Source organism: Triplophysa rosa, linkage group LG19, assembly GCF_024868665.1.
Source record: "Triplophysa rosa linkage group LG19, Trosa_1v2, whole genome shotgun sequence".
Lineage (NCBI taxonomy): Eukaryota > Metazoa > Chordata > Actinopteri > Cypriniformes > Nemacheilidae > Triplophysa > Triplophysa rosa.
In genome coordinates, this window is record NC_079908.1 from 7,987,449 (window position 1) to 8,007,213 (window position 19,765).

Consider the following 19,765-nt stretch of genomic DNA (forward strand, 5'->3'; position numbering starts at 1 on the left):
TCCTCATATCACCCTCGCTGTTCGCTGTAGCGGGCGGCAGCGCCGTAGTCCTGCCGTCACGGAACGGGAAGCAGACAAGGTGGTGGCTGAGTCCCGTGGGAACACAGCCACCCATGACGCAACGTCTGAATCGTCATCCGCCCGCAGTGCGGGCAGGACGTATCCACAAGGGCTGCCCCAGCGTACTGGAAGCAGACCTCGTGTCCGTCCCCCTCCTCGATGAGTGTGTTGCACCCACGAGAACAGCGGGACATGCCACGCTGGAGAAATTTGCTCTTTTAGAATGCAGACGGTGTGGCACCGTCTGCTAGCTCAAACACCTCTGGAACCGCCGAGACGCCCAGGGGAAGTCGCCGCAGGATGGGACCGTCCGCTGCACCACGTCGTAGAACCGGCAATCTGGAGTTGCTAAGTAGTAGCGAGAGTTGATCTTCACAAGCGAAGGCTCCGAAGAACAAAAGGTGAATGAATGAGGCACGCCGTCTACCTTTTATACCCGGATTTCCGGGGGCGGAGTCCGGCATGCAAATTTCATTCGCCAATTTTCATTGGCCTTTTCTAAGTAGTCGGAAGCGATTGGTTCTCAGGGACAAACCTCATCTGTCGTTTCGACACAACGTCGAGAGACCGACAGAAAGGGAACAGTAATTTATTGAGAAACTGAGCATAAGAATTGCACGATATATGGTCCCAGCCTTATGTAAACACAAACTTTTATTCTGGATGTGATTAATCGTTTGACAGCCCTAACACCATATGATGTATACACTACATTAGAGTTCACTTTAAGTCAAACTAAATCAAATGAATAAAACAGCCTTGTACCTTGATGCCCACAACAATGCCCCTGTCCTTAATCATTTTGGCGAAGTTGGTGCCATCATCGGCGTTCTGATACAGGGTCTCGTGAAAGAAGATGACACCGCCGATGCACTTGTCAATGCGCTCGTCAGCTGAGAAGAGGAGCTGGCGATACAGACGACGGTTCTCCTCTGTGTTCTCAACACCAATGGGGTTCAGACGCTTAGCCATGCTACCTGAAAGATGAATGCTCTTGTTAAGGGTACCACCCGACTGTTTTTGTTTTGTTATTTTGAGTGTAACCCTCACGGACCTGTGGATTCATCTGCAGCCAGGATGCCCTTTCCGGGAGCTACGATTCGCTGAGCGATGTCCTGCAGCTCTTTCTTCTGCTCGGTCGTGAGAGCGGGGTACTGGTGCGTCATGATGTCTGAAGCTCAAAGAGACCTGCAGACACATGTTGTCAGCCTTATAATTTAATATTACAAAACTCCAGAACATAGTGTACAGTTGGGCACAAAAACAATCATTTGTAATAATCAAAAATGTTATTATCAGCAAAACGTGTTTTAGAGTGAGCCTGCAAATATACATAATGTAAACAAATATATATTTATATATACAACTATATACATAGAAATCTAAACCATATTGGTTCTTAATTTGGAAACCAAATCATGACTCGCTTGGGAAACTGGCAGTGCTCCCTAAAGCTTAGAAAGCTTTTATCCGAGGAAACTAAATCACTCAACGACTCGACAACAACGGTAACTTGGTAACGGTCTCCTGGTAACGCTACTGCTGGCTACGTATAAACAAAAATGTGTCCCATTATTCAGGGCATCAAAAAGGGTTTGGTTAAAATTCCTCCCACTCCCCCTCACGGTACGGCTGGATTGCATAATGACAAAAGCCAACCGAGTATTTTCTACCGCCACCCCTCAGCACATCTCATTTAGACGGTGTTATGCAATGATACTCATTTAATCACTGATGTCATTATACATTAGACATGCCTCAACTGTTCCTTCTGCTGTCTGTGTGCTATATTGACAATATATATCAGTTATTGATCTATTTCACCACATTTCATAGTGAGAGTGGAGTTATTTGCTTGACTACATCTCTTTTGTCTTTAGACATCAATTTAATATTTCACTGTCACCCTTTCTTTTTCAGTGCACCCCTACGTCTGTGTTGAATGGAATGAACCAAAACCGGAACAAACTGGCTGCCCTTTGTGGATATAAAGCACAGACAGGGGCACTTTTATCTAAACACAGACTAGTTCAAGCATTGCCTCAAATACCTCAAACATCCAGTACAGTACAGACTAGACCTAACCAACATAATACATAAACCGATTGATTTAATGAACCTATATTTCTATCTTACTACAATGTATTAATAGAATCAAATACTGTAACTAGTGTACAACACGTTGTTCAAAAAGAACGATTCTTTCACGAACGTAACATCAATAATACATGTTAACAACCAGACAGTATTACTATTGGTATTGTTTCATTTCAATGATATTGTGTTGCCAACAAAGGGCAGATGGAGGTCATTTTGATTTACGACCACAGTCTGTGACTCACACAGTAATGACCAAGGTCCGAGTGACCTTTCCCAACCTGACACAAAACCTATAGTATGGCAGGTAAACCTCAGCCATGCATGTGAAATTGCTTCAGCATGGATTAGCCTCTGGGTGCAAATTTCATTGTTTCCAGAAATAAAATGGTACGGCATCTTGAAAAAAGTCAACATGCTAACAAATAATACAATAATGAATGCATTTAGCTTGACAAGTGGCGCATACAGTAATGTACAGTACACACACATGCTGTCTTGTTTGTTTTAGCTACTCAGATTTTTTTTGTAAAAATATTATTTCTATCATATTTATTTTTGCGTCTCCATGCTTAATACTCTTCATCAAAATAGTTTAAAAATTGTCACTATAATTTCTAAAAGCCCAATGTTTGTTATAATCTTATATTATGTACAGTAATAATAATAATGTTTTATTAATTATATAATTTAATATATAATATTATTTATTATATTTATTATATAATATTGAGCATTTAGCAAAAAAATGTACCCAATGGTATGTCGCAGCTGAATAAACATCAACCAACTTCTTCCATCCAAAAAGGCACTTTCCACTTATAAATCAACATTAGTTATTTAAATCCAAGTGAATGCATTTGGAAGAGTGATGATGACAATGCTCAGACGATGCACTTCTGTGTTATGTAGGATTAGTAACAGCCTTAAATCGTAAAGGTCTTTTAAACAAATCACACACTGGATTAAACACATGGTTACAAGGCATTCATCTAGTATGATCATTGGATACAAGGCTAAATATAGCTAAATGGATAGAGCTAACCAGTCTATAATCAATTATGGGCGCAAAGAAGACCAACAACCCTTTCTGCTCAAGATCAGTGACATCACGTACCCGATTAAACAGTGCACAGAATTACAGAAAATAAATCTTCTAAATTTATAAACAAGAGGAACAAGAAGCTTCAGAAACACAGGTGAATGAAGACAAAACGTCAAATACTGAACTCTGAGCTGATACCGTTGAAAAAAACAGCATAAACTGGTTTGGTATGTTTTGATGCTGGTTTGTGCTGGTTTAAGATGGTCATGTGCTGGTCCTTAGCTGGTTTAATCTGGTCAAACCAGCATCAAAACATACCTAACCCAGCATATGCTGTTTTTTTCAACCACGTAATGCAGTCTTATTATAAATGTCATTATTTATTCCTAAATATATTATTCAAAAATGCTTCAGAGCACTTGCTGGTGGCATGAATGTCCTTTTAAAAGATGCTACTGATAGAAAATGGTTGAGGCAGAAGTGATGGATGATTGATCTAATGTGCATCCCTATGATGAGATCTGTTTTTCTGCACTGCATCATGTTGAGGTCAAACGCTCCTCCAGTACACAACAGTGACTAGACGTTTTTTCTTCTGCCTTTATGTTTTTGCTAGAAGAGATTTTTCTTACCAGAACACTGCTGTGCATTATCACACTGTGCTTATTGTGTCAACAGGCCTAAACAGATCACATGATTTATTATGGTTGTGTCTCATCTATAAATAGATGCTGTCACGCCAAGAAAAACGATAGTTAATAAAAAAGATAATATTTATAAATATACAGAAATAAAGGGCTTATGGGTTAAGAGAACTGTAAATAGATGTGCTTAAAGTCTTGATCACCAGTTTAGGTCGTTTAACTCATATGGTTGAGAGAGAGAGAGAGAGAGAGAGAGAGAGAGAGAGAGAGAGAGAGAGAGAGAGAGAGAGAGAGAGAGAGAGAGAGAGAGAGAGAGAGAGAGAGAGAGAGAGAGAGAGAGAGAGAGAGAGAGAGAGAGAGAGAGAGATCAGCTTCAGCACGTATGCACGAGAGGATGAGAACACCGCGTGATTCATTACAAACCTGCACGCGAGTGATGCAACGCGACAGCAACGTTCCCATTAACGTTACGTCCCGCGCGCAGTTGATTTTTATTGATGCGTCGAGAAATAACGTAGCATACTGTTAAAGACAGCTTTGACAGCTCTTACATTTAATGTATATTCTTTCAACTTCTGTCGATATCATATGTAAAGATGTGTATTAAACGACTGTGGCTCGAGGTAACGTTACTGTCCATAATTTTTCGTGACCGCGGTTTCATGTATGTGAAGCTAGGCTAAGCTACACTGATGGAGGAAATGGGGAATGTGTACGTGCAGATCACCACACACCCTTCCGCAGACATCAGTCGCATCCCTGATGCTACACGGACTTATTCCTGTATTAAGTCTTTAGAATGAGGCTTTATTTGTTTATAATGCGAGTTAAACACTGCTACGCGGTTTCGGTTTGTCAGTTTTCTTCTGGCTCCAAGTTACGCTTCCCAAAATATGCGGAAGAGAGAGGTTGATGGTTATAGCTTAACCCGTGCTCAGGGTGACATTGAATAACAGGAATGTCAATATGCTAATGTTAGTCTTTACAGTTATTTGAATTGTTTTACAATTCGTACAATTGAACCTTATACACCGAAATAACACACGTTGTGTAAATATAGCAGCATTCCGACTTGACAAACACACTTCTTATAACATAAATACTGTATCATAATCGACAAGGCCTAATGTAAGTTAACTGTGACAACCACCTGTCGAATGATAAAGATTGAATTACTTCTGATTATCTGAGGTAAATCAAATTGCACTTTTCAACATTATGTACATTTTAAATATCATTTTAGAACTAAAATAACAAATTATTTTTGTTTTCTTTTGTTTGCAAAAGTAAATTACATTGTTGTTACTAAAGTCATTAGATATAACTAGAATATGTTATCCTTTTTTGTTTAGAAAGAAATGTAGATTTTACCTGCTTAGGCGATGAGTGATGCAAAGGATGTACTTCTGTCGACAGCCTCCCGTTTCAATGCCGCAACGCAACGTGACCGCTCTGAAAAATCAACCCACTTTTGGGGCGTGGCCTTGGGCAGGGCCTTATTGTAATATAGATGAATATTCATAAGGCTATAAAGTGACCTTTGTACGTCATGGTTAGTGTCATCATCACACTGGACGATCCCATGCCTGAGGTGCATCGTAACGGCACGTAGGCTTTTGAGAAAAAAAAGAGCTGAAAATAAAATTATACTCATTTTATAGCTAACTAATTAGTCAAGCAAATAAAAGGATGCAACGGTACCTCTTTAAAAATATGAATCTCTATTTGAAGCAATATTATAATCTACATATGAATTAATTTGACAAAATTTAAAGGAATTGACATTACAAACTCTTTATTTTTTGTAGCCTATCATAGAAATATCATGGCCGTTTTAAATATGTGCTTTTTAAGTCCAATGCCTGTAGTATGTTTCATTCACAATACTTTTATATTTTTAGAGAACTAATCCACTACTCATTAGTAATTGTAGTGTCTACTAAAGCTAAGCCTACAAAAAATACATGATTATAATGGCTATCTTTATAAAGAAGAGAGATTGTAGCTTAATAAAGGCTGGAGCTGACACAGCAGCACTGTTTGTCCTGGTGGGCGGAGCTTTTGAAATGACCACATATCAATTACAAACTGACCCTTCATCTACCCGCTCAGCTAGTTCACATCTGGTGTTGTGATGTTTCCGTTTATTGCATTTACTGTAACTGTGCATCAGCATGTCTAGTCATTATTGGGACATTCACAAAGGAACTGGCCACAGAACATTATGACAACTTGCATTATATACATTTTGTTCAGAAATATTTCAACATTTATTTTGTATTTTATACAGGCTGAATTTGCTAAACATGTTATACCCTTTTATCTTTTAAAAGGACCAGTGATATCAGGCAAGAATCAGCAAGAATATGAGAACTGTCTCTATCTAAACAAGACAAGGTTAACCATGGGCATCGATCCAACCAGTGCCTCAACTGCGGCTAAAATAACAGCAGTAAAAACATTAGGAAAATAAGTATAACATATATAAACACTTCTTTTTATAAAGATACAAAACATTTTCCCCAAATGCTTTATGTGTGCTTATTTACATGCAAACGCAAAACCAAGCACATTATGACATAAAACTACATGTATTCACTTTAGAGATATAAACGTTTCACTCATAACCAATAAACCGGCTTTCTCGAAAGGGGTTCTGTATTAAAGAGTATCTGAGACTTAACATTTTTCCCTGAGGGTTTGTCTTTATAAATTTATAAAAACATTATAAATTTAGAACATTATAAACTTCATAAATGGTATTGAAATAAACTGCAGTGTTGGTTTACAAAACAGTCAAAGTGTATGACAAACTATGAACCACATTTCACAAAAAGTCTCAACAAACTAAGGAATTTAGTGTTACGCTAAACCGTCGCAATAAAAATGAAATACTCAACAAGTACCCCTTCATTTAATTCTCGTTCATTAACTATTTACATTTCTATCTCGTACCATGTCTAACCCAGATGAATGTGAGCTTTTATGCACTTTTTATGCATTAACTCCTGACTGAGTCTTAACTGTCCCCGTAGCTCAACTGGTAGAGCACTGTGCTTGCAATAAAATACACATATTGGTAAAACATATATACCTAGACTTTAAGTGACTTTGGATGAGAGCATCACTCAAATGCATAAATGTAATCTAGTAGTAACTGACTGGCATTTCTCTGCTACTTAAACAAAAACCTCTCTTTTGGAAGAATCGTCTTGGGGTACATCATGGCTTTGCATAAGTGCTTCAACTCGCTCCATGTTGGCTAGTGTCGGTGACAGGTCTGAAGTCATAGGTGTGCACGGCGAGCTTAAAAGGAAGTCACAGTCTAAGTTGGGAAATGGTTCCAGAGTCAGGCCTCGACGGGCTTTGGCAGGGCGGTCGGGCCGGTTCTTCAGCTCCAGGATCAGCTCCATGGGGGTCTTTTGGAGCAGATGGGAATCAAACGGTGTGCCGTAGAAAAAGGTTTGGCGCTTGAAGCGGTCCAGTGTCCGAAGGCGACGTGTTGGTGTCTTACAAAGAAGCTGGGAGAGGGTTTGATTTCAGATGACATTAAAAATATATTTCAAGTTAAACTAACTACATAAATGACACTATTATCTCTTCAACAGCTCAAAATATCTTATCTACACATGCTTTCCATTATGGGTCTTTACTCTTATACTGACTGTCAATAAAACACTTTTTATTTCACCTATTTATTTTCAGCCATTTTATAAGAAACTACTGAGACTAAACAAATACTTGAATGAGCATAAGAACTCCATTAAATCTCTTGAGCTACGAAACCCCTGCACAATAAAATATTCTCTAGATCTTGTTATTAAGCATTGGCCTCTAGGGGAATACATTTGGCGAATAAACCTTCAGCAACCGGAGTTCAGCTGTCACCTCTGTGAGCAGGAGAGCAAAGGGAGGAGAGAAGTGTTTTGGCATCTCGTAGGGGAAGCTGCGGACCCTCCTCAGCATGCTGCAGTGGTCTGACTCTGGATACACAGGAAACTGAGAAGGATGGGGAGGGGCTTGTTTAGAATGACTTGGCAGAAAAGTAAACAAAAGAAATTTACATTGGGTTACACATGCAAAAAGACTTATGTTGTCCAATTGTAATGCATCTCTTCAAATGTGCCCCTGAGGCATCATCCACTATTTTATTAAGCATAAGCGTGTTCTAGACATTCTAGCATTCACATGCGTCGGACATGCTTAATGACCTCACCTTGCCAGTGGCCAATGCAAAAAGAAGAATCCCAAGAGACCACCAATCAGCAGCGTGATTATAGGGGCCACCGCTAAGAACTTCAGGAGCTGTACAGATAGAAGTAGGCTACATTCATAATCTAGTTTACATTTAAGACACTGAACATATAAACATATCTTCTCATTAGCTCAGGTGATATGTTATTCCATTAATAATTCAAGTTAATTTTTTATTTGTTTGCATTTCTTTTTGTATGATAGATTTACCCATGTATTGGATTGTTCCACATATAGTGAAGGTCCTTCCTCCACGCTCAAGACGGCGGGATAAACCAAAGTCAGCCAGTCGTAGGTGACCTGTAAAAACCACAAGGGATATAAAGAAGCAAAATATATATCTTTTGATTATGTCTTCACATAGTTCTATATGATCATGGATTTTTTTGTGACTATACAGTAAGACACAAATACAAATTGTGTACAAATTGTGTTGTTTGTTGTATTGACATTTCAGTTTTGACATTTTGCTTTGGCAGGAAATATTGAGATAATGCAGAAGATTGCTAAGATAACAAACAAACATATTTCTTTTGAAATACACTCAATATAAAATGTAACATTTTATTGCTTTTCATAATAATTTCTCTCATGTTTCTACTAATCTTCTATTCTGTCTAGATGTTCTGGAATATTCCATGTTTATGACAAAAATAAGACATATACTGCCCTCTACTGGAGGGCATAAAAACAGTCTGTCTTACCTTGATCTGTTAGGAGGACATTCTCCATCTATTTAAATGTAACAGTAAATATGATTGAGACATTTTTGGGTTAAGATATTTTGCAGTACACATTTAATTTTTAATATGACACATTGGTTGCAGGGTGAATAATTACTAGCTATCATAAAACAGTCCATACCTTCACATCACGGTGGATGATCGCACAGTCATGAAGGAAACCTGCAAAAAAGCGTACAAAACATTACAATAAAATAAAAAAATATTCCTATATAATGTAGTTTACAATATATATTAACAAGACTTTTAACAATTTAACTATTGCAATTAAATGAGCAATGAAATGTAAGTTACATCTGGTATACTTGTAATTGACGTAATAAAATCATCCAGTTTTTTGTTCAGAAAAAAAGCTCCACCTTTAATTAAACTTTTCAGATAAGTTATTGAATTAATTAACTGAATTGAATTAGATGGTAAATTACCCCTTATATTCCCCTTTGTGTCGTTTTTGTAATGTGAAAAATGCTATCACAGATAAACATGCAAAGATAGAAACGTTATTAATACATAAACCATTTGTTCATTCCCCTAAAAGTGTAAAACATTGTGGCTTGAGTTTTGGGATTGTTTATTTGTCCAACCAAATGAAGATAAAACTTAGAAAGGTGCTGTAATTAATTTTATATTTGGTAACAATAGTGACACAAAAATTACACATTGCAGCTGCTGTACAGGAAACCCAGATGTAAATTCAATGAAATCCAGTTCTTACCCAATGCAGAACCCATTTCAGCCGCAAAGACTTTCACCACATCCTCTCCAAACTGACCAATCATCACCCAGTATGTGTACAAATCTCCCGTGCTGCAGTATTCACACACTAGAGAGAGAATAAACAGAATCAAATCATTTCAACAGTGCCCGACTGTACAAATCCAACACTCACACCAAATAAAACTAATACATGGAAAGAGCAAGTGAACGCTGGGAAAATCTGTCATTTTGGGAGATAATTCATACTACATCAGTTAGGAGGAGCATCTGTTTTAAACACAACTCACACACGAACATACAGTACAGACTAATGACGGGCAAAACATCACAGTCAAAATAATCACACAACATTCTGTGTAAGAAAAGAGGATCTTGAGCTTAAAGTCTTTGGTGATATAAATCAATTTCAATAGTGATCTAGACTGAGAGTTGTCACACAGGCAGAATGAAAAAAGGAACATGTGCAGGTCCACGATCACAGTAACATTTTAGCTAGGAGAAAGCATTGAAGGGGTGAACATCATAGTGGAAAGAGGACATTCACATGCACAAATTCAGTTCGGATCAGTGGGAAATCAGATCAATCTGGGCAGGAAAAGTATTCGAGGTTTGAGGCATCAACCAGGAAGCGTGACTAATAAGCAAATTAAAATAACTGCAGCTCTGCTAATGTATATCATAGCGTGTCAAATCACTTTAATATGCAATTTCTCTCGCTTGAGCTCCGCGTTCTACATAGTAAATGTGTCTTATGTTCATCAAGTATGACTAGCTAGTGTCCACTCAACAAAAACAGATCGCGACTTTCCTTAGAAGGCAATGCATAAAGTAATTGTAGGTGCATGGTTGTACAAGAAGAGTCATGAAATCAGCACCATGGAGAGTGACCCCATTCTTTACCCAATGATAGTTCACCCAAAAATGAACATTCTGTCATCATTTGCTCATTCTCTTGTCATTTCCAACCTGTATGACTTTCTTTCGTCTGCAGAACACAGAAGAAGATATTTTGAAGAATGTTGGTAACTGAACAGTGATGGTACCCAATGACTTGCATTGGTTTTGTGTCCATACGATATAAGTCAATGGGTGCCGTCGCTGTTCGGTTACTGACATTTTTCAAAATATCTTCTTTTAAGTCCTGCAGAAGAAAGAAAGTCATACAGGTTCGAAATGATAAGAGTGTGAATAAATTATGACAGAATTTTCATTGTTGGGTGAATTATCCCTTTAACTCAACTGCATAAAGTATTCATTCTTTGGCATTGTGAAAATTCTTGATCTCATACCATGTATACAGCAGGCCACACGTAATCAGTGCTAAAATATTAACATTTAAAGATAAAGTGTTTCATTAAAAAAATACTTCCTCATTGTGTAAGTCATTCATAGGCTGATCCCCCAAAAAATGTAAGTATGTTGTCAAATCGATTAATCGCGATTAATTGATTCCAAAATAAACGTTTGTGTTTAAACAATATATGTGTGGCATGTAAACATATACTGTATATGTATTGAAATATAATTGCCATTATGTATTATAAGTAATAAATATTTCTTAAATATATTAATCACGATTTAGAATTGTGAAAAATAAAGTATCAAAAGAAGTATCATAATGAAGCTGTAACTTAGTGTGCAAGAGCTCCAGAGAGAAAGCGAGAAACACATCACAGACATCTTTGTGGGTAGGGTCTTGTGACACCTGTTGTAAGGGTAGATTGAGTTTCTGGTGGGGAAGGAATCACTGGTGTTCTGAATCACTCACTAATGTAGATGTGCCGCTGGGTCTGCCAGCAATCCTTCAGGTCATGTACAAAAGGGTGATGGACCTGACGCTGCAAGGCAACAGTTTGACAACAAGACAAAGGTTTGACAACAAAGCTGTTCCCATAACACGAAGATAGTGGGTTTGATTACCAGAGAGCACACATACTGATAAAACCAACATGGCTGGTTCATCCAAAAATGAAAATTCTGTCATCATTTACTCACCCTCTTGTCATTTCAAACCTGTATAAATGTACTGCTAAACACAAAGGAAGATATTTGCAAGAATGTCAGTAACCAAATAGATTTCACCCACATTGACTCCCATAGTATTTATTTTCCCTATATGGCAGTAAATGGGGGATGAGATCTGGCTTTCTTCCAATTATCTTCCTTTATGTTCAGTAGAACAAAAAAATGTATACAGGTTTGGAACAACCTGGGAGTGAGTAAATGGTTTACAGAATTTTCATTTTTGGGTGAACGATCTCTTTAAATGCAATGGATAAAAGCATCTCCATTAAATGTAAATCTGATAAATCTCTATGAGTTAAAACTTAGTCTCTCCTTGTACCCAAAGTGACTTATGTACCGTATCCTGTACCGAAATCGGAAGCACTCATGTGCATTCATTCCATTCTCACCTGGACTATTACTTCTTCTTTTGACTGCTCCAACACTCCCAAGCGCAGAATCTCAGATTTTGGAATAACCTACATCAGCCAAACAATAAAAAACATCGACAACTGTGTTACTATGCTGATATTCTTCGTTAAAACATGAAACTGACTTAACAGTGTAGATCCAGTTTTTACCTTAACTGCATATGTTTTTTGCTTTGACTTATCTTTAACCTTTAAAATGGGACCAAAAGATCCTTTGGCTATGTAACCCAGGACCTAAGGGTTTAAATACAATGTAAAATATAATACAATTAGGAGAAAATGAGAAAATATAGAGATTTTGGAACTGAACTTATTTTGACTTTTGCCCTAAGGGTCTCTCACCTGAAAATGTTCATGTCCCGGGACATTGCGGTGGGGGAATTCGGGCAGAAACATGTTAATGAAGGTAGGGAGACTCCACTCCATATGCAGTTTCTCAGGGCATGGCATTGAGGAGAGCATGTGGTCAGGGATGGATGGTTCCTTGTCACAAATCATTCGATGTGACTGGATTTGCAGAGTGCTGATTCGCCAGAGAGCAGCTGGCAGAGAAATACCCACAGTGGAGAGAAATTTCCTCCATCCGGATGTGTGCAAATTCTCCTCTGGCCCTGTATACTGCAGTAAATGTGATAAGAGAAACTCAGCGTCATTAAATAATCATTAAGCTACATGGTTCCTGTGTTACTCATATTTCAGTATACACCTATTTTTTCAGCATGCTCACAACTGTTTTTTGTTTTAACCATAGGATGACAAATTTATCTGAGCATATGGAGAACATACAGTAAGTCTGAAACGTGTGGAATAATAGTAATTATTATAGAAAAGTTGAATGGATTTTATGGTAATATACTGGTTTAACTGGGATTTATAGTGGTCTCTATGTGATTGATTGGATGTTATCTGGCAGATGGTAACCAATAGAACAGAATTAAATCCTATTGGAATAATGCCAAAAACACACAACAAAAAGGAATTTTGTAATGGTTTTCATGGAAAAAGCTAATGGTCCTGATGGTATTTTAATGGCAGCCATTAGAAATTCTGTGATGGTTCTTACTGTTTCTTAGCAGGGTAATTGGCCCTAATAAATCACAATAATTATTTCATCTTTAAAAATATTATAGAAACTTTTTGGAACAATGTCGTTTCTAAATATAATTTGTGTTCAGCATTTATATATTTTTTATTTATTTAACATTTAATATTGTATTTAAACATAATTAGAATACTCTATCCAACAAGGAAACATGCACAATAAAGCTTAATGCGTTTAAGTTTAAATTATTTTTCAATGGTATATGTAATTTAAACTGATCGGTTGAGACTTAGCTAAACCACGATTTTACCAATTTAAAACTATAATACGGAAAACCCGCGTGCCACAACGAGCCAACGTCCAATACTATACATGTAATGGCTTCTGTGAAATACATGGGCTAAACAAAAGGGTAACACTTCAACTTTTATATTAAACGACCTACCTTGTTCTTGCTACCATCGGCACCCATCACATTCGCTTTACTTGAAATATCACTTAAATACTTATCCTATCAGGAATGTAGGTTTATCCTACATTCAGTTCATCCATGTTTTGTTCTGTAGTTTCAGAGCTGGCAGTGATCTATCGGCACATGTGCTTTTTTTTAAACATGCATACTCTTCTTCCATGTGTTATCAGCCTGAAAGATACGGCGACAAAAACAAGATAATCTCTTGTAACGTCGACGACCGCTGTGCATCCACCCAGGTTGTTGACATCCAATGAGATTTTTCGCCGAGTATTTAGACCACGCCCACTGGGAGCTGTCCGGTGCTGAATTATTCACGTCCAACTACATCCACATACATAACTATGAAACATTTACCACGTTGTAGTGTGAGCAGGAATAGAATTACATGCATACGTTGTTTTTGCAATACTGTGGAAAACGCAAAGAGAAAGCAAATGCATGTTGTAATGTCTTCCTTTGTGGTGCTTTGTGGTTTCATTATTGTGAATCTGTGTGAAGAAAAACGGGATGGAAAAGTAAGACATGACGTAGTGTTGTGACTGTTGATCTGTTCATCATTGACAGATTGCATAAAACATAACTATCGGATTATCTCATGAACAGCGTCCTTGGAGATTGGACAGATGATGTGAGTTTATAGATGCTCCCACAGTGCAAAATCATAACTTAATCAGAATCAGAATCAGAATCAGAAGAGCTTTATTGCCAAGTGTGCTTGCACACACAAGGAATTTTCTTTGGTGTTGGAAGCTTCTAGTACAGACATTCAACACAATGACAATACAATATAATACGATTTACAGTCTAAATCCCCCTAACACACCCACATACTGTCATATACTGTAGAAATATATATTTGTCAACGATCTGCAGAACAATGTATTAGAAACAGTTTCTGCACAATTGCCCATAACGCAAGAATGAAGATGCTGAGCGACGCTGAAGTAATTCTTCCAAAGGCCACATGTGACTTCTTGAAAAACACGTTTGATGATTTTAGGGGAAGAATTTTTTTTTAATTGTCAAAAACATGTTAAGCTAAAATACGACACATAATGATATCATTACATGACAATTTCATCAAGCTTTCATTAAATACAATACAATATTTATTTATAAAGCACATTTAAAAACTCTAGAGACCAAAGTGCTGTACACATAAATAAAACTAAATTACAAATTGAAAGTAAATAAAAGTTGAAGACAGACTAAATCAGTGCATGGTTGTCTATTTTCTGTGGCAGTCGCATTGAAATAATATTTAATATGAAACTTTCGCTTGCTACGCGAAAGGACATGTCTCATGAATATTAATAAAGCAATTTGACCTTGCTCCATGATCTTCCAATTGCAAAGATCTCACTCATGAATATTAATAAGTAGGCGGTCGCTTCGGTAGCGTCAATTCACACCCCGGAAATTCAGATGTTGTCAAGATGGCGATGCGCGTTGCAAGCATGAGATGTTTGTCCCCAATATTCCAGTCAGTTTTAACATCGCGTTGTAATGTTACATATATCAAACGATATGTGCGTAGACGAAGACCAGTGTCTCTGTTAACGTCAAACAATGAGCCTACAGAAAATGCGGAACAAGTCTCTAAAGTAAGTCAATTCAATGAACGTTTATTAAATGAGAACATTCATAGAAGCCCAGAAAAAGCGAGATGGGGGTCAGAAAGTGTCACAAGTGTCAGCCAGAAACACGACAACAATCCGGAGTCAGTCCAGTTTTCTGGATCATCACGGGGAATAGTGATGAACGCCACCACATTGCCCCGTTATGGAGAAGTTGATGGTTTGCTGTATGATAAATCACGACCTGGTGACAAGAGTCTGATGTAAGTTAATACCGTACATTCTTTAGAAGTCATCAACTTTCTAAATGTATAATAATAGTAATACCCAGTAACTGATACGTAGTAAAACAATAGACAGGTTTTCACTTAAAGGGAACAATAACAATTTGCATTAAAAGTAAAAATGAACTAAATTAAAATGTGTTTTATCATACAGGAGACTTGTCAACATAGCTCGATCTAAGAAGCTTCGTGAGCATCAAGGTAAAGTTATTCTAGAGGGTGGACATCTCATCCGCTGTGCTCTGGATGCAGGGGCTGTAGCACAGAATGTCTTCTTCAGCTCTGTGAAAGCACTGAGGGAACTTCCTCTAGATAATCTGAGACGAGCCAGTCTCGTGAAAGTTAAGATGGAAGACACTAAATTCTGGTCTGATCTTGACACCTCACAAGATGTAATAGGTAAGTTGTAAATCAGGTATTATTGCCATACATCAACATCTGAATTTGGAACGTATTCCGAGCAACACTATTAAATCATCTCTGGCATTGTTTCTCATTGCAGCCATATTCAAACGTCCTGTGGTCTCTCGTTTGACATTCCCAGAGGAAAAGTTTGGCAGGCCATTGCCTCTAACACTGATTTGTGACAACGTGAGGGACCCGGGAAACCTGGGCGCAGTGTTGCGCTCCGCTGCGGCAGCTGGATGCCATAGTGTGTTGCTAACTAAAGGTACTAACAAAGCCAAGACTTTCTCTCTTCAATAACTTTGTTTAATTATAGACGGTTTCATCGGACGCACTTGCCTGGCCTGAAGTTCCGTTCTGTGTTTGGTTATAAATTATATAACAATTTATTAAAAAATTTAATTTATATTATATTCATATTAATTTATATTTACAGTATATTTTATTGTATTTAATTAAATTAAAACTACTCTACGTTATTGATTCTTTGCAGAGGTCTCCTGGAAGTTTGGGCCACATAACTTTTCTTTATGTTGTTGCCGCTGAAACCGTCTATATAAATGGTTTTTGATTTAATAAATGGTTTATGCAAATATTTTGTCATCATTTACTCGCCCTCATGTTATTTCAGCTTTTCTTTTTCAGAAGGGTTCTGGCCATGATGGCCAGCCAGAAAATTCTTACTTATTTCCAATAACGAAACGATAATCATTACAATTATATACAATTATACAATCTCTCTGGTTCTCGAATCTGATGATGAAAGATGGGGGTAGGGGTGTGTTTGTTTTGGTGATTTGAACATCAACAATGGCTAAGAGAAATCGGACACCCCGCCTTTAAGTGAAACTAAACTTAGTAGACTTAGTTGGACTTAGTAGCGGAGGTTTAACTGTTATGCTGGGCTTGGATTCGTGGCGGAAGAAAGTAGTTCCCCATTTCCTTTAAAACCGGATGGGTTTAAAGACACTCCGACGTTGTTTCTGGTTTATCTACACACTTGTGCCGTCGAACTGATGTATAAATGCAATATCGCTCTCGTAGTCGTGTATGTAGTGTTCTTATATCTGCATGGCTGTGATTGCCTCCGGCACTCGGCCTCTGGCCTAATCACGGCCATGAAGATATAAGAACACTACATACACTCCTATTCGAGCGATATTGCATTAATACAACATAATATCAATACAAGTTGAAAAACATTTGCAACTTGATTCTTCCCCAGTATGATTGTTTTTTTCTATTCACTTCATGTGGAACCGAAAGGGCATACAAGTTACAAGTTATGTAAATTGTAAAACCCATGAATTTTCTGTTGAGTAAGGGAACCGAGACATGGTGGTGACACAAACAAGATACATCTGTAAATGAACAAGTACCAATGCTTAGATTTGTGTAATAACCATACTTGTGTTGTTCATTGAAATATTTTCATACTCATAACATTAAATAGTTATTTTACGAACACTAACACCGTGTCTACACCGGACGCGGCACGATGCAACGTGACAAGAGACAAAAGAACGCGTTAGAACCCAATTATAATTTTTAATTTTGTCCACAATGGCTGCGGCGCGAAAATCCCATTAGAACAAGCTGTGTGTTGTGTCCGGTGTAGACATGGTGTAAGAAACTCCTCTGGTCATCTCTCCTCAGGTTGTGTTGATGTTTGGGAGCCCAAGGTCCTTAGAGCAGCCATGGGGGCTCACTTCCGTCTCCCCATCATCCCAAACTTAACATGGAGCGATATTCCAGATCAACTGCCCACTACAGCCACCATTCATGTAGCTGACAACTGCGGCACCACCACGAATGAGGATGAGCCCGGTGTGACTGCTCAAAACAAAAGAAAACCACGTGATTACGGTTGGGTCAGAGGTCATCAGAACCCAATGAAGGTGCAGTGTGATGATGACGGTGATTCTGAGGATTATGAAGGTAGCAGATGTGCACACACTAGCAAATCCCTGGACACCCTATATTACCACACTGACTGGGTTGCTAGGCACACGGGCCTCGTGATTGGTGGAGAAACGCACGGTCTGAGTCAGGAAGCATTGCGATTGGCTGAGAGGACTGGAGGCCGGAGGTTATTAATCCCCATGGTGTGTGATGTTGACAGCCTGAACTCTGCCATGGCTGCAAGTATTTTGCTCTTTGAAGGAAGGAGGCAGCTGCAGCTACAGATAAGAGGAAAGTTGACAGAGATGACAGCTTCATGAAAACAGGATGTTGTTGAAATATTAAATGCATCACAGCCAGAGTCCAGTGTGTTCTTTTTTATGTGCGATACATGTAGAATTATCAGTGTTTGTTACCGAAATCTTAAATTTTGTCATTTTGATTCAAACTTAATTCAGAAGCAAACAACATTTTAGGTGATCTTTGCTATATGAAAAAGCTTGGTCGAAGCATGTTTCACTTCACCCAAAAACGAAAATTCTTTTGTCATTTGTCATTCCAAACCTGTATGATTTTCTTTCTTCAACATAAAACAAAAAAATATATTTTGAAGAATGTTGGTAGCAACATCATTGGCACCCATTGACCTCCATTGTATGGAGACAAAACTATAGAGACATTTCTCAAAATATCTTCTATATATAAATATCGTCATTTACAGGTTTTGAAAATCATGCGGGTGAAAAAATGATGACAGAACTGTTTTTTGTTTTTTTAAGTATTTTTAAGAAAGAAATGTATACAGGTTTGGAACAACTTAATGGTGAGTAAATGAAGACAGAATTAAAATTTTTGTTCAACCTGTCCTTTTAAGATAGAAAATATTAGCCTGGTATGAAAACTGGAAGTCCTCACTGACATACCGAAATTAATTTACATCCCAGTATTTAACACACTGACATACAATGATTATATGTATATGTAGGGAACTTGAGCACTTTGCTTTAAAGTGAATGCTCATAAATTACAATGTTCCTCTGGCCCCAATTTTAGTCGTTCTCAAAACCTCAAATCTTCTCTACGCTGTTTACAACCTCAAACACTTCAAAAATTGACTTCTTACCTGTTAAACATTTTAAAACATCCCGAGTGTATTTGAGAGGGTTGCCACTGTCTTAAAGTTTTTTTTTTTACTTTTTTTTTTCGAGCACACAGTCTGTATTTGTCAATGAGAAATCAGACCTTAAGCAACTCCTCTGCATGCCTTCATGTGTTATTTATAAGAAATGCTGCATTTTAATCAGCTGAGTTCCTCGTTCCCTGCGCTTCTCCAAACAGCAGATGCAAGGCTTCCCACACACAAGAAATCATTTAATCATTTAAATTCCTGTTAAACAATGCAGTTTCCTTAAAGCTTGTGAAACCTTGTTTTGTGGTTAAATGCTTTAACAAAAATGTACACATTTATAAACACATACATGTATTTTTTTAAAGGGGTCATATGGCGCGAATACGTGTTTTTCTGTGTCTTTGGTGTGTTATAAGTTGCCCATGCATGTATTAGACACGTAAAATTGCAAAAATTCAAGTGTCGGAACAAAAGATTCATTCTATCTAAAAGCGAATGCTCACCCAGACCTGCCTGAAACACCTCGTGTAACCACACCCCCACAAATCTACGTCAGTTCGTGGTATGATTTGACTAAGACCGCCCAAATGTATACGCAAGTAAGGTGGGCGTACCTGTCAGTACAATTGCTTTGGAACCTGATGTTCCAAATATGGTAAGAGGCGTTACATTTCCGTCACACGCCTTGCAGTATTCGACCAATCACAGTATACCTGGCTTTTCATGCGCGTTTCATAGAGGCGGGGCAAAGAGGAGATACAAACATACATGGTATGTGGAAAATACAGCGTTTTATACACACTGCATTGCATAAAACAAACGATAATATTTTTTTTAGCCCTGTCATATGACCCCTTTAAGAAAAATCTGAAAAATAAAAATCAGTAAATGTTTATATATATATATATATATATATAGGCTATTAAGGATATATCAATGTAAACATATACATGCAA

The 19,765-nt window shown here is 37.7% G+C and overlaps 3 protein-coding genes across 3 annotated transcripts in view; 1 reads left to right on the forward strand and 2 right to left on the reverse strand.

Annotated features, from left to right (window-relative positions):
• The window catches only part of aldocb (aldolase C, fructose-bisphosphate, b), a 14,833-nt gene extending 9,502 nt beyond the window's left edge, over nt 1-5,331 (reverse strand). The window contains exons 1-3 of the mRNA XM_057360360.1: nt 5,218-5,331; nt 1,115-1,248; nt 826-1,037 (exon numbers count right to left, since the gene is read on the reverse strand). Of these exons, the coding sequence (XP_057216343.1) occupies nt 826-1,037; nt 1,115-1,226 (324 nt within the window). The 5' untranslated portion in view covers nt 1,227-1,248; nt 5,218-5,331. The remainder of the gene's footprint in view (nt 1-825; nt 1,038-1,114; nt 1,249-5,217) is intronic.
• A 460-nt stretch (nt 5,332-5,791) lies between these two features.
• On the reverse strand, nt 5,792-13,733 carry rskrb (ribosomal protein S6 kinase related b). Its single transcript, XM_057360469.1, has 12 exons — nt 13,483-13,733; nt 12,338-12,613; nt 12,146-12,229; nt 11,975-12,043; nt 11,329-11,398; nt 9,559-9,666; nt 8,965-9,005; nt 8,805-8,832; nt 8,311-8,400; nt 8,063-8,151; nt 7,735-7,845; nt 5,792-7,367 (listed from the first exon to the last, which is right to left on the reverse strand). The coding sequence occupies exons 1-12, from the start codon at nt 13,507-13,509 to the stop codon at nt 7,026-7,028; spliced, it is 1,335 nt and encodes a 444-aa protein (XP_057216452.1). The 5' UTR covers nt 13,510-13,733; the 3' UTR covers nt 5,792-7,025.
• A 1,212-nt stretch (nt 13,734-14,945) lies between these two features.
• On the forward strand, nt 14,946-18,638 carry mrm3b (mitochondrial rRNA methyltransferase 3b). The gene is made up of 4 exons (XM_057360601.1): nt 14,946-15,352; nt 15,528-15,772; nt 15,876-16,043; nt 17,435-18,638. The coding sequence occupies exons 1-4, from the start codon at nt 14,949-14,951 to the stop codon at nt 17,998-18,000; spliced, it is 1,383 nt and encodes a 460-aa protein (XP_057216584.1). The 5' UTR covers nt 14,946-14,948; the 3' UTR covers nt 18,001-18,638.
• The last annotated feature ends 1,127 nt before the right edge of the window (nt 18,639-19,765 follow it).